The sequence below is a fragment of the Nicotiana tomentosiformis genome, chromosome 6 (genome assembly GCF_000390325.3).
Source record: "Nicotiana tomentosiformis chromosome 6, ASM39032v3, whole genome shotgun sequence".
NCBI lineage: Eukaryota > Viridiplantae > Streptophyta > Magnoliopsida > Solanales > Solanaceae > Nicotiana > Nicotiana tomentosiformis.
This window is the reverse complement of record NC_090817.1, coordinates 63,652,487-63,676,769: the sequence shown is the minus strand read 5'-3', so window position 1 is coordinate 63,676,769 and position 24,283 is coordinate 63,652,487. Positions and strand designations below refer to the sequence as shown.

The window sequence follows — 24,283 nt, the reverse complement described above, 5'->3', positions numbered from 1 at the left end:
TTTGAAATCAAATACTACGATTGTTGTAATATTTTTCGGTCTTGATTTTATTTTCTTGACGCAAATTTATTGTCTACAAATTCTGGCACGCCTAGTGGGATAATCTCTACCTCTCATCTCAACTTTTCAATCACTAAAGTTCAAGAATATCGAAATGGCTTCAAAGAAAATCAACTCCAGATCAATTTCCACTAAAACTACTAATTCCAAGTTCTTTACTAATGTAGAAAACAACCTCAATATTACCTTTGGAAGATTTGGGCTAGTTACAAGGAGAAACGTAAGCTCTTTAGGACAGCAAACACTTCAAGTGCCGTCCGTATTAACCCCTGTTGTCGGATCTTCATACTCAAAAGGAACAAGATTCTCTACAAGCGCGACCCAAAAAGGGAACGATGTCGCCGAAAGGATCGAAAAGGTTGTTGCTCAATTGGCCCTTGGATTTATTTACAATTGGAAAGAAGAATCAGAGGATTCATAGAGATTGTACACTCATATTATTTGAAATCAAATACTATGATTGCTGCAATATTTTTCGGTCTTGATTTTATTTTCTTGACGCAAATTTATTGTCTACAAATTCGGGCACGCCCGGTGGGATAATCTCTACCTCTCATCTCAACTTTTCAATCACTAAAGTTCAAGAACATCGAATGGCTTCAAAGAAAATCAACTCCAGATCAATTTTCACTAAAGCTGCTAATTCCAAGTTCTTTGCTAATGTAGAAAACAATCTCAATATTACCTTTGGAAGATTTGGGCCAGTTACAAGGAGAAAAGTAAGCTCTTTAGGACAACAAACACTTCAAGTATCGTCCTCATCAACCCATGTTGTCGGATCTTCATACTCAAAAGGAACAAAATCCTCTACAAGCGCGACCCAAAAAGGGAACGATGTCACCGAAAGGATCAAAAAGGTTCTTGCTCAACTTAGTTTATCTAAGTCCAAGAAACCTTTTATGTAAGCCGATGATGATGACTTGAGCGTTGGATCTCATCTAGTCTCCATTAATGCGACCTCTAAGCTTTATCCCAGCAATGATCTATATTATTCTTTATCCTCTACGGTGATCATGCAAGCAATGGTTATTGAAGCTTCTACTGTAGAAAAACAACTTGCAAATTTGACGAAATCAGTTGAAAGCCTATCAAAGAGCGTGCAAGATCAAGATGCTAAACTTTTCAAGTTAACAAATACATTGGATAGCATAGTAGAGGGAGAAATCACACAAAGACCTTTAAATCTTCGAAGATCACAAAAGAAAGAAGACTCCTCCGAAAAGCAAGCAACGACAACCAATGAGATTCAAGTCTTTGCTGAAGGTCTGATTCCCGTTGAGAAATTAAAGGACTTCATTATGGAGGTTATCAAAGATAAGCCTAATCATCCAAATTATCTCTCACATATGCAAAGCCATACACGCAAAGAATCGATAACTTGAAGATGCATGTTGGTTATCAACCTCCTAAGTTGCAACAATTGGATGGTAAGGGAAATCCGAGATAACATGTAGCACACTTTGTTAAAACTTGTAACAATGCTGGAACGTATGGTGATTATCTTGTCAAACAGTTTGTGCGATCTCTCAAAGGTAATGCATTCGATGGTACACCGATCTCGAATCTAGTTCCATCGATAGTTGGGAGCAGTTAGAGCAAGAGTTTCTCAATCGTTTCTATAGCACAAGACGCATCGTAAGCATGATCGAACTTACTAACTCTCATCAACGAAAGGATGAGCTATTTTTGACTTTATAAACCGCTGGAAGAGTTTAAGCCTCAACTGCAAAGATCGCCTTAGCGAAACTTCTAGCATCGAAATGTGCATTCAAGGCATGCGTTTGGGTCTTCGCTATATCTTACAAGGCATAAAACCCAAAACATTTGAAGAACTAGCAACCCGTGCTCATGTTATGGAACTAAGTCGGGCCACCTTGAGAGTAATCTCTCCGATAGACGGATCATTTTGAGAGTAATCTCTCTGATAGTCGGGTCACATTGAGAGTAATCTCTCCGATAGTCGAGTCGTTTTGAGAGTAATCTCTCTGATAATTGGACCACATTGAGAGTAATATCTCCGATAGTCGGATCACCTTGAGAGTAATCTCTCTGATAGTCAGGCCACCTTGAGAGTAATCTCTTCGATATTCGGGCCGTAATGAATACCCATCACTTCACATCTTCTTCATGCATGGGTCATCCCTTTGAACAAGAACTTACCCTTCTCTTTTGACCTACAAAAAGGACAATAAAAAGAGAAAACATAGTAAATAAAAGTGGGGAAAAAAAGACTTTTACCTGTCAAGGAACACTTGAACAAGCTTGCAAATGCTGCAAATTGATGTTTGGAAGGGAAGAGCATACGTCTATATATACATGTATTGGAGGTAGCGGACAATAATTTGGTCGATGTGGGATCAGTTAGTTTGTCTGTTAAAAGGACTTGACTCTCAAGTCGGTGATGTTTCCTAGTTACATGCAAATTGAAGAAAGAATATTTACAGTTCTAGTTCTAGTAAATTAAGGAAAATATCCTAGCAGGAGTATTACTATTGACATGCAAGAAGTCAAATTCTTTGACAACTATAGTTCGGTTACGTGGATGAGGTTGACATATTTGAAACTACTCTAGTGTTATGGTTGTCCGAAGATCAAGTTGAGGCCTCTGCAAATTTTCATGATTGTAACATTGGTCTACGTGGAAGGAAGGCACGTTATTTTTGTTGGAAACTAAAAATGAAGGCATAGTTGTCTTACCACTTCATGTGAATGAAAAAAAAACAAAAAAAATTCTTCACTAGAATTTCAAATGCAAAGAGGTCCCGTCCAAATTAACCTTAGTGAAATCAATAAGCATAGCTGATCACTTCATTAAATTGATCCATCCATAAATTAATTTGGACTATATTTTAAATTCAAGTTATATTGGTCCAAATAAATATTATGGGCTAATATAATTTGGATTAATTATATAAGTCCAATATATATGGACTAAATAAATAAGTCTTAATCCATTGGACTAAATTGATGAGCCCACTTCATTAAGCCCAAAATATCATTTTCCTAGAGGTCCAGTTTGGTGCCACATGTCAAATGACATAGTACGCCAAGTCAAACGGAAGAGCCAATAGGATCATGCTATGTGTCAAAATGACAAGGCATGCAAATCACATTAAAAGACCAATGAAACTGCGCCACGTGTGCAAGTGAGCAAATGTGGGATAGTTTCTGGGCTAGATGAGCAAAGGGTGTGTCGCATTATGAATAATATGTAATGATAATGGGCCGCAGTGGGTAGCCTATTGTAACAACATAGCCTGAAAAAATATCTAATTTTGAGTGAGATATGTAATTGCCAAATCCATTTGAATGAGGGCCCAATGGAAGGAGGGAGCAAAGCATAATAGATTGATTTGGTGCTGAAAATCACATGGGACATGAGGGTCCAGGCCACTGAGTCCCTTGTTTGAGTATATGCGGGAATGTAAGTACAGCGAATGCAATCTAGAATGGAGTTAAGTAATTTAAAAGGTAATATCGAAAAATTCCATTGCCGTTTGACAGTAAGTGTTGGAGTGAAGTGTCAGTATCGAATCTTCGGATTTGTGCACGTTGAACGAGAAGCTCTAACGTCTCTTTCTGATATCATTTACCGGACTTTCAGAGACCATCGAACCAGGTAAGACCACCACCCTAACCCACCACCATCCACCCCACCCCTGTCTTCTTTTCCTCTCTCTCCTGCGTTCTTCTTCTTCCCCTTTACTCCCCTCCCCCCTTTTTTGCTTTTTTTTGTTTCCAGATCTGCCCCCCTTTTTTATATTTCTCTTTTCTTCTTCTCCTTTCTTTCTCTCCCCTATACCTCGTCTCTTCCACCCCGTCCTCCTATTTTCTGGCACACTGATCTAGCCTAGCGGCGGTGGCGGTGGCGGCTGAGACAATTTTCTGTCGAGCCTCGGTCAAAGCATGCGAGAACTTTCAAAACATAGCTGTTGTGGACAACACCTTTCTCGGCACTCGTGGTGACTTCAGGTTCTATTGTTCTTGCTTTGAATTTTATATTCTGCTCGCGGGAGTTGGTACCTCCCGTTTTCCAGTTTTTCTTTGTTGTATGAGTTAAATTGCTGGCATCTTACCTCGTACTAGTTTATTTACCGTATTAGTGTGCATGTTGTTGCAACTTGTATTCTTCTGGTTTGGTCTGTTGCCTTGTGTGATAGTGATTTCCCTTACTCTGCCGTAGGTATAGTGGTTGTGGTCTGGGATGGTCGAGTGAGGTCATGTCCTCGGGGGAACGGGGGGTGGGGCGGAAGGTAGGGCAGGGTTTAGGGGGTGGGGCGGGAGGTAAAGGGAATAAGGGTGTCTGTAGGTTGAGAATTGGGTCATGGAACATAGGTACATTGACGGGTAAATCTATAGAGTTGGTGAAGATCCTCCAGAAGAGGAGGGTCAATATAGCGTGTGTCCAGGAGACAAGGTGGGAAGGGTCGAGGGCGAGGGACGTGGACGGGTATAAACTTTGGTACTCAGGAGTCCAGAAAGGTAAGAATGGAGTGGGCATCTTGATGGATAAGGAACTTAGAGAGTCTATAGTTGAGATTAGACGAGTGAATGATAGATTGATGATTATTAAGTTGGTGGTTGGAGAGTGCACCCTAAACATCGTTAGCGCCTATGAGCCGCATGTGGGCCTAGATGAAGAGGTTAAACGGCGCTTCTGGGAAGAGTTAGATGAGATAGTGCGCCAGGTTCCGCCTGCTGAGAAGCTATTCATAGGAGAGAATTTCAATGGGCATATTGGGTCGACCGCAGGTGGTTATGGCGAGGTGCATGGAGGCTTCGGTTTTGGGGAAAGGAACGGAGGAGGTACATCGTTGTTGGACTTCGCTAAGGCTTTTGGGTTGGTGATTGCGAACTCTAGATTTCGGAAGAGGGAGGGGCATTTGGTTACTTTTCAAAATGCGGTGGCGAAGACCCAGATTGACTATCTCCTCCTCAGGAGGTGTGACAGAGGGTTGTGCAAGGATTACAAGGTGATTCCGGGTGAGATACTCGTGACGCAGCATAGGCTCTTGGTGATGGACGTTGGTATTATGTTAAAGAGGAAGAAAAAGTCTACTCGAGGAAGACCGAGAATCAGGTGAGAAGCCTTAACTAAGGATGAAGCCCAAGCGTTTGAGGGGCGGTTGTCGGCTATGGGAGCTTGGAGGAGTAGTGGTGACGCGAGCACTATGTGGTCAGCGATAACAGACTATATTAGGGAGGCTGCGAGAGAGGTGTTAGGGGTCTCGACGGGCGTATCTAGTGGGCACAAAGGAGACTGGTGGTGGAATGAAGTGATCCAAGGTAAAGTGGAAGCAAAGAAGGTGGCGTACCTGAAGTTAGTGGGGAGCATAGGTGAGGAGGAGAGCGAGTGTGCATGGAGAGGTATAAGGCAGCTAGGAAGGAGGCTAAGTTGGCGGTCACAGAGGCTAAGACTGCGGCTTATGGTCGTATGTACGAGAAATTGGGAAAAAAAAGGTGGGGAGAAGAAGTTATTCGGCTGGCCAAGTTGAGAGAGAGGAAGGCTCGGGATTTGGACCAAGTGAGATGCATCAAGGACAAAGATGGTAGAGTATTGATGGAAGATGCCCAGATTAAGAGGAGATGGCAGACTTACTTTCATAAACTTCTAAATGAAGAAGGGGATCGAGATATTGTGCTAGGCGAATTGGAGCATTCCGAGAGTCACCGTGACTTTGGGTACTGCAGGCGTATCGAGGTTGAGGAGGTCGTGGGACCTATTCGTAAGATGAGTAGGGGCAGAGTGACTGGGCCAGACGAGATTCCGGTGGAATTTTGGAAGTGTCTGGGAGAGCAGGTTTAGAGTGGTTGACTAGGTTGTTTAATATTATTTTTAAGGGGAAGAGGATGCCGGATGAGTGGAGGTGGAATACGGTGGTTCCATTGTATAAGAACAAAGGTGATATCCAGAGTTGTAACAATTATAGGGGTATCAAATTACTGAGTCATACCATGAAAGTGTGGGAGAGGGTGGTTGAAGCAAGGGTGAGGATGACAGTGTCTGTATCCGACAACCAGTTTGGGTTCATGTCGGGTCGTTCTACTATAAAAGCTATACACCTTGTTAGAAGGTTGGTGGAACTATACAGAGAGAGGAAGAAGGATCTACACATGGTGTTTATTGACCTAGCGAAAGTGTATGACAAGGTTCCTAGAGAAATTCTCTGGATATGCCTGGAGGCAAAAGGTGTGTCGGTTCCCTACATTATGGCGATTAAGGACATGTATGATGGGGCTAAGACTCGAGTTAGGACAGTAGGAGGCGACTCTGAGCATTTTTCGATTGTAATGGGGTTACACCAAGGTTTTGCGCTCAGTCCGTTCTTATTCGCCCTGGTGATGGACGCGTTAACATACCATATTCATGGGGATGTGCCATGGTGCATGCTATTCTTCTGATGACATAGTTCTGATTGATGAGTCGCGAGTCGGTGTTAACGAGAGGCTGGAGGTTTGGAGTCAGGCTCTTGAGTCTAAGGGTTTCAAGCTGAGCAGGACGAAGACGGAATACCTGGAGTGTAAGTTCAGTGCTGAGCCAGGGGAAGAGGGCGTGGATGTGAGGCTTGATTCACAGGTCATCCCGAGTAGAGGCAGCTTCAAGTACCTTGGTTCGGTTATCCAGGGGGGAGGGGAGATCGACGAGGATGTCACACACCATATTGGGGTAGGATGGATGAAGTGGAGGTTAGCATCTGGAGTCCTGTATGACAAGAGAGTGACACCGATACTCAAAGGTAAGTTTTATAAAGTGGTGGTTAGACCGTCCATAATGTATGGGGCTGAGTGTTGGCCCGTTAAGAACTCACATATCCAGAAGTTAAAAGTAGCAGAAATGAGGATGTTGCGGTGGATGTGCGGGCACACTAGAATAGATAAGATTAGAAATGATGATATTCGGGAGAAGGTGCATGTGACTCCCATTGATGACAAGATGCGGGAAGCGAGGCTTAGATGGTTCGGACATATTCAGAGGAGAAGCCCAGATACTCCGGTACGGAGGTGTGAGCAGCTGGTTGTGGATGGCATGAGAAGAGGTAGAGGGCGACCTAAGAAGTATTGGGGAGAGGTGATCAGGCAGGATATGGCGAGGCTCCAGATTTCCGAGGATATAACACTTGATAGGAATATGTGGAGATCGATTATTAGGGTTGTAGGTTAGGAGGTAGTTGAGTCGTACCTTACTTCGTACCACTGTGGGACTAGCCATGTAGGGTTTTTGTCTAAGATAGCTAGTGGCAATGTTGTGGCTTACTATTTCGCTTTTCAGTGCATATCCTATTTACTAGCTATCGCTTTTGCTTTGCATCTTTCTTCTAGATTTTATGGTGTTCCTATTTTTCTTATGATTGTTGTGGTGATACTAATATTTACTAATATTGTCTCCCTTTGCTTTGCATCTTTCTTCTGGATTTTATGGTATTCCTATTTATCCTATGATTGTTATTGTGATACTAATATTGTTTCTTTTTTGTCATTTTGTCTTTTTATTTTTTTGAGCCGAGGGTCTTTCGGAAACAGCCTCTCTATTCCTTCGGGGTAGGGGGAAGGTCTGCGTACACACTACCCTCCCCAGACCCTATTAATGGGATTTTACTGGGTTGTTGTTGTTGTTGTTGTTGTATGACAGTAAGTGTTAACAATATTATAAAATAATTGGAGTAGCAGTGGAACTGGTAAGAAACGACTGAGTGGCACATTGGCATCAAGCCAGAAATCCGTCCAAAACATTGCGCACGCACTATCACTGATTATCCACTTGAGGCCATGTTGACAAAGAAGCCAACCATGTGTTATATTTTCCAAATAAAGGATCTACGAGATTGGTATGTCTCTCTGGTGTATAAATATTTGGATAATAATGTGTGTGCCCATAGAAATGTTGTATTTTATAGTAAATGACAGGCCTAGCTTGCGAAAAGAGAACCATTTTTGAGGTGGAGCTGTTGGATACCCAACTCATCTTGATGTTAAGGAGTGGTGACTTTACTCCACTTGACGAGATACATTTTTTTTTTTTGGGAGTAGTTCCCGAAAGGAAATTACGTCGATAGCACTCTAATTGGGTGACGACTAATTGAGATAGTTGAATGTATTGCATGAGGTGGTTAGGCAAAGGATAGAGTTTATTAAAGTGGTACGACCTGCCATCATGAGTAAATTAGTCTTCCATCCTGCAAGTCTAATTTTAAAATTGTCGATAAGGAATTGAAAATCGCATCTGAAAGGTCGAGATGTAAAAATGGAAAATCCGTGGTGTTTGCCAAATGTAGTACCTTAACGCATATTAAAAAAAGTAAGTACAAAATTTTTGTTGTGCTGAGTGCAATTTTTAGAAAAGAAAATTTTTGACTTGTCAAAATTTATTTTTTAACCTGAAGCAAGATTAAAGTCGTTAAGGACATCAATAATTGCATGGCAACTTTTAACAGAAACCATAGAAGTATGTATTATGTCATCGGCAAAGAATAGATGTGAGAATGTCATTTTGTAATAGTTGACTAGGTTGCCAAAGTTGATAGTCGACTGCCATGTCAATTTTTTGAGTAGGTAATTACATGCAACAATAAACAACAATAACAAACCCTATATAGTCCCACAAATGGGGCTTGGGGAGGGTAGTATGTACGCAAACCTTACCTCTACCTCGAAGGTAGAGAGATTGGTTATGATAGACCACTGGCTCGTGTAAAAATGAAAAGAAAGTAGCAGTAACAATGACAAGATAATAAGTAAATGAAGCGAAAGGATCAGCATGTAGTAATAAAAATCTAACAATAATAGAAATAAGACTAACACTACTACTAATACTGGTATTGAAAACAAATACTCTCGGTTATGTACTAGCCTTCTACATTAATTCTTAACCTTCGTACCTTCATTTTAAGGGACATATCCTCGGTAAGCTGAAGTAATGTCATATTCTGCCTAATCACCTTTTTTCAGTATTTCTTTGGACTTCATCTGCCTCTTCTCTGACCCACCAAGGTCAACCTCTCATACTTCCTCACTGGGGCATTTGTGATCCTTCTCTTCACATGCCTAAACCATTTAAACCTCGCTTCCCGCATCTTGTCCTCAACCTCGGCCACTCCCATCATGGCCCGAATGTCTTTATTCTTAATCTTATTGATCCTAGTATGTCCGCACATCCATCTCAACATCCTCATCTCTGCTACTCTTATCTTCCGGGCATGAGAGTTTTTTACTGGCCAACACTCTGTCGCATACAACATAGCCGGTTTGAAAGCCACTCTTTAAAACTTACCTTTAAGTTTAGGTGGAATATTCTTATCATACAAAATACGAATGCGAGCCTTCATTTCGCCCACCTCGCTCCAATACAGTGCGTAACATCCTCGTCAATCTCCCTATTTCCATGGATAATATATCTAAAGTACTTGAAACGATCTCTCTTAGGGATGATTTATGTATCAAACCTTACATCCACATCTTGTCACTGAACTTGCACTCCAAGTACTCTGTCTTGGTCCTACTCAAACCTTTAGACTCCAGGGTATGTCTTCAAACCTCCAGTCTCGCGTTAATAACGCCTTATGTCTCGTCAATAAGCACAATATCATCCACAAATAACACACACCATGTCACCTCCCCTTGAATGTGGTACGCCAATGTATCCATTGCCAAGGCAAATAAAAACGGGCTAAGAGTTGACCTTTGGTATAACCCCATCACAACTGAAAAGTGGTCTGACTCCCCCCACTATCCTCATCGGAGTTTTAGCTTTCTTATACATATCCGTAATCACTCTAATGTAAAGAACAAGCACACCTCTAGCCTTCAAACATCTCCATAACACCTCCCTCTAGAATTTATCATATGCTTTCTCTAGGTCGATGAATGACATATATAAGTCCCTTTTCCTCTTCCTCTCCCTATATGTATACGGTTGAAATTGATTTCGGCCTTCGTACTACTGATCGAGATGGGATCATAATGGAACGAAGGAAGTCTTCATAATATCAAAATGGGATCCGAAGATGGCACAAACGAGTTTCAAATTTCAGGTACATATTAAATACCGAGTTCGAAGTCATTATCGAGCTCGGGTCCGAATCGAACTATGATGAGATGTGATGGAATCGAGCTTAAGGGCCAGAGGCCAACCGATACCGAGACTAAGTCATTACCGGACCCCGAGTCGGCATCGACCTCAAACCCGCATCGAGCTCTAAAACTGGAAATCGACCAATACCGATCAATGCTGAGTCCGATCAAGATCGAGCTTATGGACAAGAGCCGTTGCAGCCGCACTAAGGGAGAGAATCTCGGTGGGAATTAAGGAAAAGCTGATTTATCATGGGTTCCCCACTATGTATTTTTAATTATATCTAAAGTAGGATCCCCCACTATAAAAGGGATGACTATATTTCTTGTAAAGGGACCAAGGTTTCCATACATGGTAACTGGGATATCATACACTCCCGTATTGAAGAGTTATCCTTTTTTAGCTTCATAGATTGATTCATCTTGCTTAATCCGTAAATCATCCTCTTTTCAACTTTGCTTATTTTTCATTCTCTACAGTCAACACTCGATATTCTATTTACTCTTACGATTTGTGTCAAGTTATACCACGTACCCTTAAAACTACGTACAAATTTAACTCTATCTATTTTTCGGGTAAACAGCTTGGCACCCACCGTGGGGCTAAGGATAATAGTGATTATTTGATACGAATCTGCACAAACACACCATTTTACGCTTGTTTTTGGAGGTATCTTTGATTTCAGATTAGCAACAACGAGTTCTCAATTAAATGGCCTTACCTATCGATAACGAAGCTGGCTTTCAAGGTGAGAATAACAACTTGATGCCCAGGGCAGAAAGGCCACTTATCGATGTCATTGGAGCTCGAGTCGAAGTACCATTAGACGTTAATTCGCATATGGCCATTGAGACAAACCAACGTTCTAAACCTGAAAATAGCTTTCATGGTGCTACTCGATATGCAGCTCGAGAAACCCATAACGTAGAGGAAAACAGAATCAGCTTGTGTATGATTTTCGAAATGTTGCAAGCTCAACAGGTAGCGATAGCTCAGCTGCAGAGTCAAACCCAAGTACCGAGCAGGCCGGAGCCTAGTCTACCCCGAGAAGTCACCCACAGAACGGAACCAGCTATAGTAAGGTCAAATGAGCAAGAGTCGGGGACTAATCCCGAAATTGCTAAGATGTTCGAAGAACTGACCAAACGAATAGAATCGGGAGAAAGGAGGATCGAGGCAAACGACAAAAAGGTGGAAACGTATAACTCCATGGTTGATCAGATCCCGGGGGAACCACCGATATTGAAGGGCTTAGATTCCAAAATATTTACACAAAAGCCTTTCCCCCCGAGTGCGGCTCCTAAACCGATCCCAAAAAGGTTTTGCATGTCTGATATTCCTAAATATAATGGAACGACCGATCCTAATGAACACGTCACCTCTTACACATGTGCCATCAAAGGGAACGATCTAGAGGACGATGAGATCGAATCTGTATTATTGAAAAAATTCGGTGAAACCCTGACAAAGGGAGCAATGATATGGTATCATAATTTATCGTCTAACTCTATCGATTCTTTTGCTATGCTTGTAGATTCTTTCGTAAAAGCACATGCTGGGGTCATAAAGGTCGAGACCAGGAAGTCATACCTATTCAAGGTAAGACAAAAGGATAACGAGATGGTAAGAGAATTCGTATCTCGTTTCCAAATTGAATGAATGGATCTATCACCAGTCACAGACGATTGGGTTGTTCAAGCTTTCACTCAAGGTCTAAACGAACGAAGCTCGATGACTTCATGGCAGCTGAAACATAACCTAATTGAGTACCCAGCTATTACTTGGGCTGATGTGCATAATCGATATCAATCCAAAATAAGAGTCGAAGACAACCAGTTGGGATCTGGGTCCGTTATTAAAAGTGCTACCAACCGAGAACAGAGGTCGATCAGAGACCGATACCGGCCGTATAGTGGAAATCCTATAAGCTCGGTGTGATAAACGGCTAAAACGATACTACTGCTAAGGTACGACCCCCCCCCCCCTGGTTAAATTATATTTCGAAACTAACCCTTGCAGGTGTTCGACCAAAGATGAGGATTAATGAATTCGATCAGGAACAAAGATGGATTATTCAACATGAAGCCTTAGGTCTGAAAGCACGCGTTGCACTCTTTTTTTCTTAGACCGATTTTGTCCCAAATGGGTTTTTCGGCAAGGGTTTTTAATGAGGCAACCATTGATCGTGCTAACTTGGAACAATCCAACAGTATCCGAGGCCTCCTTACAATCAACCTCGAATACTGGGGGGCATACCATTGTCATTGAATATATCAACGATGATTATCAAGTACGGTGCAAAGGAAGTTACTTCGTTATTTCATGGCAACAGGGTCTCGACAGGAAATATTGTAAGGGTCAAATGGTCAAACGAGCCATGCCCATATAGTTGGCCCGAGCCCTGACACAAAACATGAACACATGTATCATGACTTACAAAGAAATATTTCTTCTTTACCGATATCTTATATCCAAGAAATATTCCTCTATTTCGAGATGTATTATGCAAACAAGCTTAAGGGCCGACCATTACCCCATAAATTGGGGACTGCCAACAGAAAAATCAACGAGTTTGAGCAACACTCACTCGACTATAAAACCCAAGGGCTACAACGACTCGAGTTCAAGCAACCATTCTCACTCGAGGACTATCTACGAAGCCCAAGGGCTACCCTATTTCGAGTTCGAGCAAGCACTCACTCAACCATTAAGCCTACAGGCTACATTACTTCGAGTTCGAATCACTCACTCGACTAATAAGCCTACGAGCTATATCACTTCGAGTTTGAGCAAGCACTCACCCGACTACTAAGCCTACGGGCTACTCTTATTTCGAGTTCGAGCACTCACTCACTCGACCATTAAGCCTACGGGCTACACTACTTCGAGTTCGAATCACTCACTCGACTAATAAGCCTACGGGCTACGTCATTTTGAGTTCGAGCAAGCACTCACTCGACTACTAAGCCTACGGGCTACTCAAAGTTCGAGTTCGAGCAATCACTCACTCGACCATTAAGCCTACGGGCTACATTACTTCGAGTTCAAATCACTCACTCGACTAATAAACCTACGGGCCATATCACTTCGAGTTTGAGCAAACACTCACTCGACCATTAAGCCTACGGGCTACATTACTTCGAGTTCGAATCACTCACTCGACTAATAGGCCTACGAGCTACATCACTTCGAGTTCGAGCAAGCACTTACTCGACTACTAAGCCTACGAGCTACTCTTATTTTGAGTTCGAGCAATCACTCACTCGACCATTAAGCCTACGGGCTACATTACTTCAAGTTTGAATCACTCACTCGACTAATAAGCCTGCGGGCCACATCAATTCGAGTTCGAGCAAGCACTCACTCGACCATTAAGCCTACGGGCTACATCACTTCGAGTTCGAGCAAGCACTCACTCGACTACTAAGCATGCGTGCTACTCTTATTTCGAGTTCGAGCAATCTCTCACTCGACCATTAAGCCTACAGGCTACATTACTTCGAGTTTGAGCAATCATTCACTCGACCATTAATCTTACGGGCTACATTACTTTGAGTTCGAATCACTCACTTGACTATAAGCCTACGGGCTACTCTTATTTCGAGTTCGAGCAATCGTTCACTCGACTATTAAGCCTACGGGCTACATTACTTCGAGTTCGAATCACTCACTCGATTAATAAGCCTACGGGCCACATCACTTCGAGTTCGAGCAAGCACTCACTCGACCATTAAGCCTATGCGCTATATTACTTCGAGTTCGAATGACTCACTAGACTAATAAGCCTACGGGCTACATCACTTCGAGTTTGAGCAAGCACTCACTCGACTACTAAGCCTACGGGCTACTCTTATTTCGAGTTCGAGCAATCGCTCACTCGACCATTAAGCCTACAGGCTACATTACTTTGAGTTCGAGCAATCACTCACTCGACCATTAAGCCTACGGGCTACATTACTTCGAGTTCGAATCACTCACTTGACTATAAGCCTACGGGCTACATCACTTCGAATTCGAGCAAGCACTCACTTGACTATTAAGCCTGCGAGCTACATTACTTCGAGTTCGAGCAATCACTCACTCGACCATTAAGCCTACGGGCTACATTACTTCGAGTTCAAATCACTCACTCGACCTCTAAGCCTACGGACTATATTACTTCAAGTTCGAGCAATCACTCACTCGACTACTAAGCCTACGAGTTATCTTATTTCGAGTTTGATAAAGCACTCACTCGGTTATAAAGGATACAAGGTTCAAATTCGATCAAATTGCCTAAAGCCTTATAAAAACCTTCGTAAGGCATGAATGAAACAAAATCTTCACAAAGCAGAAAATAAAACAGAGGCAATTCGGGAAAAGAAAAGATCTTTATATATATATATATATATATATATATATATATATATATATATATATATACACACAAGAATGTTTACAACGTTCAAACATGACCCTACACAAAAAACCAAAATGAAAACTAAGGGCTAAGTTTCTTGGTTATCTCCGGGGGGGCAGTCTCTTCTCCATCGGGCTCCTCCCCGCTCTCGGACCCACTCTTGCTTCCATCATCGCCATCATCATCATCATCGGAAGCCAAGGCTTCAGCATCGACTTCGAGCTCTTTAGCCCATTTTATCTCTTCAGTGAGATCGAAACCTCAAGCATGGATCTCCTCGAGGGTCTCCCTACGAGATCGGCATTTAGCAAGTTCAGCAGCACAATGTGCTCGAGTGTTAGCGGTCTCGGCTGCCTCTCTTTCTTGTACCTGAGCAGCTTCAGCATCGGCCCGTAAGATGACCACGAATGCATCCGCATCAGCCTTTGCCTTTTCGGCGTCAGATTTGGCCTTGGCAAGTTCGAAGGTCAACCGAACCCGAGCTCCCCTATTTTTCTTGCTTGAATCGGGCTTTTCTCCTTCATGCTTTGAAGTTGGTTTTTGACTGATGATAATTGGGCTCGAGCAGTTTCTTTTTCTGTGGCAAGACGGTCCATGCCATCTTTCCATCCCAAGGTCTCCGCCCTTATCATATCGACCTCCTCACGAAGCTTCCCAATAACCTCAAGCTTTTGTTGCAGCTGTAAGATCGAAATATTAGCCACCGTTCCAGAATCGAGCCCATGGGTTTTTAAGATTACCATTACCTGCTCGGTCAGGTCGGTCTGGTCTTGTTGAGGCTTGGCCAATTCAGCTCGGAGGTCCTTGATTTCTTCTTCCCTTTGTCCGAAGAGGAGTCTAAGGGCGTTCCTATCCTCCGTGACCCATCGGAGGTTGGCCTTATACCGATGCAGCTCAGCTCGAGACTGAGAACATGCTTCTCGATGAACCGCCGCGGCCTATGAAGAAAGAAGAAAAGAAGTTAGAAAAGAATAGCAAACATGAAAGTGGTATCAACGAAGGGAGTTAGAGCTTACCCGATTTAGAGCTTGTTGCACTTAACAGAAAAGGCCTGATACATCACTAGGACCAGCAACATCCTCGACACCAGTAAACAAATCATAGAAGGGGTCCTCCCCTTCATGAGACCGGTTTATCTCGAGGAAAGCTTGGGCTTCCAGAATTGCCCCTTCGAAAAAGGCAGGGAGAGTGGGCGAGTCTCTGATTACTATTGCCCCAAGCGACTCGCTTGGGGCGTTCTCCTTAGTTCGGAGAGCTTCAGGACCGGCCCCTTATGATATACCCACCGTTTGTTGACTTTGGTGGGAAGCATCCTCGATTTCTAACGATTCGAGGACTCTGCCCGAACCTTCCTCTGATATCTCCTCAGTCCGAGGCGGAGCTTTATAAATCACCATCGATTCAGCTACCTTTGGGGCATCGATGGTTTTCTTCACTCGGGCCACCAGCATGGACCCGTTGTTTTCTTCTTCTTCTTCGTCTTCATCCCTTAGACGCAGAACTGATTCTATGGTCAAAGGGATGGTATTCTTAATCAGCTTACGAGCCATCCTCATCTTCGGTTTTGGATCTTCAGAAGCGGAGGCCCTTTTTCGCTTATTATACTTCATCGATTTTGGAACAGAGGCCGAAGCCTCTTCCTCGACGGACGGGGGCCTCAAAACCGCATCTTTACCCACACCTACATACAAGAAAATTGATTTAAGTATATGAAAAACATCTTGTTTGAACTACCAAAGATACAAGAAAGAGGCTTACCATGATTTTTGGCCTCCCATCGGCCCTTTGACAAATCGCGCCATGAGCGCTCGGCATATGTGGAGGTCGAAGCTAGATCTCGTACCCAGTTCTTGAGGTCGGGAACTGCACCGGGCATCCAAGAAACCGCTGCATCACAAAAAGGGGATATCGGTGAGAAAAGAAATGAAGGGGGAAAATAGTAGGAGATAACAACAGAATTACACTTACGCTTCATGTTCCACTCCTCGGGAAATGGCATTTTTTCAGTCGGAATCAGGTCCGAAGTCTTCACTCGAATGAACCTGCCCATCCAGCCTCGATCCATGTCCTCATCTATGCTCGAGAACTGAACCTTGCCCGGCGCTGAGGTTTTATTAACCCGCCTCGAAAGAGGCGAGGGCAGTACAACCGAATGAGATGGTCGAGAGTGAAAGGCATCCCCTCGATTTTGTTCACAAAGTAACGGATCAAAATAACGATCCACCAAGAAGAAGGATGGATCTGGCCTAGGGTTACTTGGTATTGAGACAAAAATCAATAATAACAGGGTCGAGGGGACCTAACGTGAAAGGGTAAGTATATACACTTAAAAATCCTTTCACGTAAGTGGTGATATCTTCTCGAGAAGACGGGATTATTATTTCTTTGTTCTCCCAATTGCAATCTTTCTTTAGCTGTTCGAGGTACCCCTATGTTATCGAACACATATACCTCCATACTGGCTCACATCGGCAGGGAACTGAAGATCATTTGTTGACCTTAAAATCAGAGGTAAGAACACACGCCCCAGGAACGCACTCCTCAGACCGTGGCTCCACCGGTGTTTTGTCGGCGGCAGGCTGTGAAGAAGAAGCTTTTTCTTTCTAAGGAATAATTTTTGATGTTTTCGCCATTTTTGGATTTAAAGATCAAAAATAGAAGGAGGTAACAAAGATTTGGTGTTTTTGAAAAAAGATTTTGCAGTAAAAAATCACAGATTTACAGATGAACTCAGAAGAAGAACTTGGAAAATTTGTAGATTGAATATGTAAAAGTAATAAATGGTAAAAGGAGGGGCTATTTATAGATTGAGCAATGGCGGTTCAGTATCAGCGATGGCCGACCACCGTCTACATGCATTAAATGCCTTGGTAAACTAAACCGGCGGGACAGCTATCACGTACATCATGGTCGGGCTCGATGCAAACGGCAGTGCATATCCAATCGAGCCGTTGAGAAATCATATCGTTTCTCGCCACATCCTTCCCGAAAAATGAGGGGACTATCTGTATACGGTCGAAATTGATTTCGGCCATTGTACGACTGATCGAGATGGGATCATAATGGACCGAAGGAAGTCTTCATAAGATCGAGATGGGATCTGAAGATGGCACAAACGGGCTTCAAATTTCAGGTACAGATCAAATACCGAGTTCGAAGTCATTATCAAGCTCGGGTCCGAATCGAACTATGATGAGATATGATGGAATCGAGCTTAAGGACCAGAGGCCAACCGATACCGAGCCCAAGTCATTACCGGACCCCGAGTCGGCATCAACCTCAAACCCGCATCGAGTTCTAAAACTGAAAACCGACCAATACCGACCAATGTTGAGTCCGATCAAGATCGAGCTCATGAACAAGAGCCGTTGCAGGCGTACTAAGGGAGAGAATCTCGGCGAAAATTAGGGAAAAGCTGATTTATCATGAGTTCTCCACTATGTATTTTTAATTATATCTAAAGTAGGATCCCCCACTATAAAAGAGATAACTATATTTCTTGTAAAGGGACCAAGTTTTGCATACATGGTAACTGAGATATCATAACACTCCCATATTGAAGAGTTATCCGTATTTAGCTTTATAGATTGATTCATCTTTGCTTAATCCGTAAATCATCCTCTTTTTAACTTTTCTTATTTTTCATTCTCTACAGTCAACACTCGATATTTCTATTTACTCTTACGATTTGTGTCAAGTTATACCATATACCCTTAGAATTATGTACAAATTCAACTCTATCCATTTTTCGGATAAACACTATATTTCTCCACCAACCTCCTTTATAAGATGAATGGCTTCCATAATCGGACGTTATGGCATAAATTCGAACTGATTTTCGGAAATAGATACACTCCTCCTCACCTTTGTTCCCACCGCCCTCTCCCAAACTTTTATAATATGGCTTAATGGCTTAATACCCTTATAGTTGTTGTAATTTTAGATATTTGCGTTGTCTTATCCCTCTGGAGGGACTGAAGAAAGGTGTACAAGTACAATTTATTAAAATAGAAATAGAAGTAGCAGTAACACAGGACAAGATCAATTTATTGAGAGGTGAAGGGAAGTTAAAGAAATGAAGAGTTTGTCGGACAAAAGACCATTCAATTAGGTCAATGCTTTCTCAAGATCAAGCTTAAGGAGCATTATCCGGTCTTGCCATCTTTGCGCTTGAGGTGAGAGATAATCTCTTGAACGATAATGGCATTATTTGTTGCGCGACGATATTGTCGAAAGCTAAATTGTGTGGGGCTGATAATTTTCGCAAGCAAAGGTTTAAACAGTGACCAATAGGGCGAGATTGAGTGATCATGAATGCATGCCAAACTTTAGGAATAAGACAAAGGCTCACACTAATTTTTTTTGGGTGTTGTTTAGCTTACTTTTATTTATTGTAATAACTATTGTTCTGTCATAATCCATCCTTATATAATATATAGCTAGCTCATGACATTTGTTTGGTCAAAAAACTTGAAAAAGAAAACGATGGGATATGATGGATGAAAACTACTCGAGACTAATGCAACTTTAAACAGAAAGAAATGTAAGTCTAGAATTGCAAACTCCTTAAATAGTTGAGCAGTACTTCTACTTGGCACGTATTATGCGACCTAGAGGTGTCAATAAATTTTTAAAAACTGATTAAATCAAATGAATTGAATTGTACCAAACCGATTATTAGGTTTTATTTAATAAAACTGTAAGTTTTTATATAAACTTATAATCGTACCGAATAATAGGGTAGATTTTTAATTTTATAAAAATAAATTAAAAAAATATCGAACTGTACCAAATAAATTTATATATGAAAAATATATTTTATATACTAAGTTTAAAACTAATAGAGTATTAATTTTTTTTATTTTTTTTGGGTCTTGGGATTATGAAAATGGTTACAAGTGACCAAATAATTAATATTCAAAGTCCCAACTTCCATAATTATTCTACTACTCATGAAAACTCCATCATCTTGAATAGCAAGCCACTAGCTTTTCCAATTATCTTCAGTAGCAAGCCACAAGGTATTGGATATCTTTCCTCTCATATAATTTAGATTTCTTTTGTTGGATATTAATCTTCTAATAAGCTCTATTCTTGAATCCCAACTTGATTAGTGTCTTTCCACTCCTATGATTTATATTTCTCTTGTCATTGCTTAATTTGTTTTACGGTACCATAGAATAATGGGATGAATCTCTATTCGGGACATATTTCATGTTCCTTTGATCATCATTTTTAAAATAGTAAAAATATCTAGAGACTTTTGTCAAAGTCATATGCAAGTACACATTTATCATATGTTAACTTCGATTAGCAATTCTTGCATGACATTTTAAAAAAATATTGAAAAATTAACTGAGCTGTACTGATACCGAAGAGAAACCGGAATAGTTGGAACGGTTTCCAAAAGTCTAATTTTAGTTATAAAAAATGGAATAACCAAAAATTAGTATGATATATATATTTATAAAACAATCGGTCGAACTGAACCATTACACCCCTAATGCGAGCTCCCACTTAATGTTTTATTCAAATTACTTGATCAATTAGTACGCTAATATAATTAAGTTCTGACGATTAGCGATTCTTTAATATAAATCCCGTAAAGTTGGATTCTTTTTTCCCAACTCCTCGCATAGCATGAAATCTTAATACACGTGGAAGTGAGAGCATGTATTTGTGTCCAGTCATGAAATCAGACGAGTTAGAGGTTATTCTATAATTTTAAGAAATAAATTTTATAGTATTATTGCATCAATTTTTTTGTTGTAACAAGTATTTTAATCTCATATTCATAAAATTCGAGTTAACTGAGTGTGTTTACACCTAGTAGAGTAAACATAAATCTTCTCTAATGGTTTGGGAAAATGAATTTAATTAACTTATATACACTGAGGTATAATTAATTTTTACACTATTAATGTATTTTAATTTGTTAGATTACATTTTTTTTTAATTTTATATTATCAAATTAGACCTATTCTAGAGATTGCTTATTACTACTATATATTATAAAAATAACCTCTAACTAGTCTGATTTTATGATTGGATATACATGATAACTATTAGTGCACAAAACAAATTTTGTAGAAATACAGTACTACAATACTAGCACCGTGGCGTCCCATGAATCATGATAAGCGTAGCAGTGTTCGCTATGGAAAATTTGATGTTGTTCTCAAGAAAATACTAGCAGGGAGAGGTCTCTGTACACTGTAGCGGTGAATAAAGATCGATTTTAATAATTAATAAAAATTGTGATAGAGTAATTGATAATCCTGCATTTTTAGTAAGATAATTCAGGTTCGAATCTTTAAGTATAAAATTATATTTATAAGGGAGCACTTTAAAGTCCAATACGAGACTTTCCCATGCATATCCGATTTTAAACTCCCCTGAATACCAAACATTAAACTTTAATAGCATCGAAAACAAAAAACGCCATTACGTATGGCTCTGGTGAAAGTGACGTACATGGACCCATGAGTACTAGTACTAGCACCAAAACCATGGGAACCAATTCATGAGGCATGATGCACGACGACTCCGACTCTTTGAACATTAGAAATTCACGAGTCACTTTCTCTTGAACCTAAAAGATTGGGATTTTGTCACTTGAAGAAAAGTAAATAATTATCTTTGATCCCTTTCAAGATGAAGTGCGTAAAATTTTAAGAAGCGAAAAAATTAAAAATATACGTAGGTGCGAGTTCGATTTATTCTCATATTATTTTTATACTTTTCCTAATTTTCTTCACCCTACAAAATAGAAAGAATATTAAAGTTTATATAACCATTATTTAATATGAATATAAAATCTGGATAAAAATACCCTTAGTTGAAACACGAGAATATGCTGGAGTCCAAATTAAAATTTCTACATATAAAATTCTAGCACAGTATACTAGAATGTGCTAGAGTTGGCATTTTTACAAGTGAAAACTCCAGCATATTGTGCTGGAGTTCGGACTTTTATAAGTAAAACTCGAGCGTATTTTACTGCCTCGAGTTTGAACTGATTGTTTGACCAAAAGTATAACTTTCAGTTAAAACTATTATTTTTGTGTAATAACGGGTTAAACCTAGTTAATGATAATATCTTTAGATGAAAATCTTGAAAACGTATGTAAGGTGAGACAGATTCAGCAAGGGGTTGACAATAACAAGCATTTAATAGTCATAAAATATGAGCAATAATGGAAGAGAGACTAATAATAAATAGCAATAAATTACATTTGAGTAAATAGGAGGAATGATTCACCCAATAAATAATGAGCTAGGTGATTATTCCTCCTGACAATGATGAATGACAGACATATCTTATAATATTCAAAACCTTCTCGGATATGATGGAAAAGTACAGGATAATATGAACATGAATCTTGATAAAAAGGCGTTCTTTGTATCTTTTAAAGAGGGAGAGAATCTATTTGTAAAGTCTGCCCTTATCATAATGAATATCACCTGCCCCTATTCATTATCATTTTTTCTTATTTATATGGGACATTCCCCCACTAAACTCTAGTGGTACAAATATAAAAAATATATAATGAAATATTCTCTTTAATATCCTACCCTAATAAACTAACTGTTATAGCTCTTTTTACGGCGCTTGACACCGACCATCTTCTACATCTCGATCACGGGCTTCGTCATCTCCTGGTCGACCTCGGCCAACTCTTTTCTCGATACTGCTTAGTCTCAAGTACTGAGACAGATTTCGACCCATTCAATTAGTCTCTCCGCTTATTAAGGCCAGCCTCCGACGACCTTAATGAGCGGATTATGTTTACTGCGATTGGCAAAATTTGGACGAGCGAGTCGAGCAGTGGTGTTTCGGACGAGATGACATCGTGACCTTTCATGAACCACAACTTTTGGGGTTGTTTCGCTTATGCACCAGAATGACGTCGCAACGTCATGCTTCATTATGGCGCCTTTTCCCGATGCTCTGCATCGTTTCTCGTGCGATTGTCAGTTAGAGGCTGCCGTTTCGACTCTAGTGTCAGGTAATGATGGCACGGTCTCTTGGTTTTAGTGCCTGAATTCTTATAAAGAGAAGTGCAGTGACATTTATTTGCTCCTTACGCATTTTTCTCATAAAAAACACCTTGTGCCTTCTTCTTCTTCCCTTGCTGCATATCTTCTTCGCTGGTCTTAGCGATTCTTATTGCCTGAATATCTTCTTTCAAAAAGAAATGGCTAATGTATCCTCTGGTTCTGGTACGAGAACTGACCATGTCCCCTTGGCGGTGCTTATACCCCCTCGCACTGATGGTGTCTTCGTCGCCGTTGAAGACGAGAATTTTTCCGCGGTGGAAGAAAAATTCCTCGTAGTGAGAAAGTTAGGTCCGATTTTTTGAAGGCACCTGAGGGCGAGCCCGAGGTCTCGGAGTTAGCGATGAAAGAGGTCAGTCCATCTGAACTTAGGGAAAAATTCAACATTCCTTCCCACATCGATCTGGTCCCAGCAGGGCGCGATATGGTACAAATCCACTGCCCCCGGGTATTGCGCATTCTATGCATACCCTTTCCAAGTTGGTTATACTCTTCCCCTTCTCCCGTTGGCGGAGGAATTTTGCTGCCACTATGGCGTTTTCCCGGCCCAACTCTCTCCATACATCTATAAGCTTATTAGGATACTCAAAAAGTTTACGGATGTTACACCTCACAATATTACATCGACATTACACCCCATAATATTGTACGTTAGATTTGTCGTAAGATAATTGACATCAGTTCAAGGACAAGGTTATTTTGAGGTTATAAGTATTATGCTATTTATAACAAGTGATAAGTAAAGCCGTGAAGTTCGGAGGGTAAACGAGTGGAAAAAAATGAGTTTCGTCGAAGTTTGACATTTTGAGGTAAAATATGGTCCAAGCTATAATACTCTGTATTTATGGACTAGTACCATACAAGGTACCACATGACCATGATAGTAAGGTGTATAAAGTGTGTTAAAAGTGGTTAGTATTTTAAGTAATTTGAGATAATTTTTAATTATGTAGATAATTGATTAATTATTGATTAGTGAAAGATTAGTTAGTTAACAAATCAATTGGAAAAATTGTGGATAAGCCTAAAGGGCCTCCAACGTGACAGCAAGTCAATTAGGTGATAAGTGACTCTTTGGTTTGGATATTAGGTGGCATTTTAGGGGATTTTTTGGCAAAAGTCATACTTATCAAGTGGGGCCCACAACCCACAAGTTATAAGAGATCTTCCTAAATCATTAAGTGAGATGTTATATTTTGCTAAGCAGCGGATGAATTCTCCAAAAATGAATTCATATGAAATTTCATAATATTATAGTAGCGTGAAATTGCAATTCTAAGGGAGTACGGTACAATCTTTCTCAAGAATATCATACGGATTTTTCCCTACTTCGATCTATCATTACGTGTGTTGTCGCAATTAACGTGTGTTAGAGGGATTATCAAGAGAATCGGTTCAGGTATGTTAAGGCTATCCCTTCTTTCCTTTTGGCATAATCCATACGATACAAACAAAACGAGCAAATACACAAATTTCATAAATGACTTTATTCATAAAAAATACTAGAGGTGCCTATGTTCTTGATTCCTCATGTGTCTTATTATTACATCTTCTGTTCATGGGTCTCAGAAAATATGTAAGTTAATTAAGTTTATTTCATGATATTAATCAAAGATATAATGATCTTATGACATTTCGAGAAATCTTATTAACGAATTTCTTATGCATTTCATTCATTTATACATGTACATTGACCC

The 24,283-nt window shown here is 40.6% G+C and overlaps 1 protein-coding gene across 1 annotated transcript; it reads right to left on the bottom strand.

Moving 5' to 3' along the window:
• Positions 1-2,216: 2,216 nt before the first annotated feature.
• LOC138894101 (uncharacterized) lies at positions 2,217-22,768 on the bottom strand. The gene is made up of 4 exons (XM_070178781.1): positions 22,639-22,768; positions 15,815-16,209; positions 15,275-15,466; positions 2,217-2,234 (listed from the first exon to the last, which is right to left on the bottom strand). Exons 1-4 carry the CDS (start codon positions 22,766-22,768, stop codon positions 2,217-2,219), a joined length of 735 nt encoding a protein of 244 aa, XP_070034882.1.
• Between the last annotated feature and the right edge of the window lie 1,515 nt (positions 22,769-24,283).

Excerpts from the sequence above, each read along its gene's own strand:
- LOC138894101 (XM_070178781.1), bottom strand. The coding sequence starts at position 22,768 with ATGGTCAGTTCTCGTACCAGAACCAGAGGATACATTAGCCATTTCTTT. Across the intron at positions 16,210-22,638 it reads GAAGAAGAAGAAGGCACAAG|GTGTGGGTAAAGATGCGGTT; the intron begins GTGTTTTTTATG and ends TCTTGTATGTAG. Across the intron at positions 15,467-15,814 it reads CCCACCAAAGTCAACAAACG|GCCGCGGCGGTTCATCGAGA; the intron begins GTGGGTATATCA and ends CTTTCTTCATAG.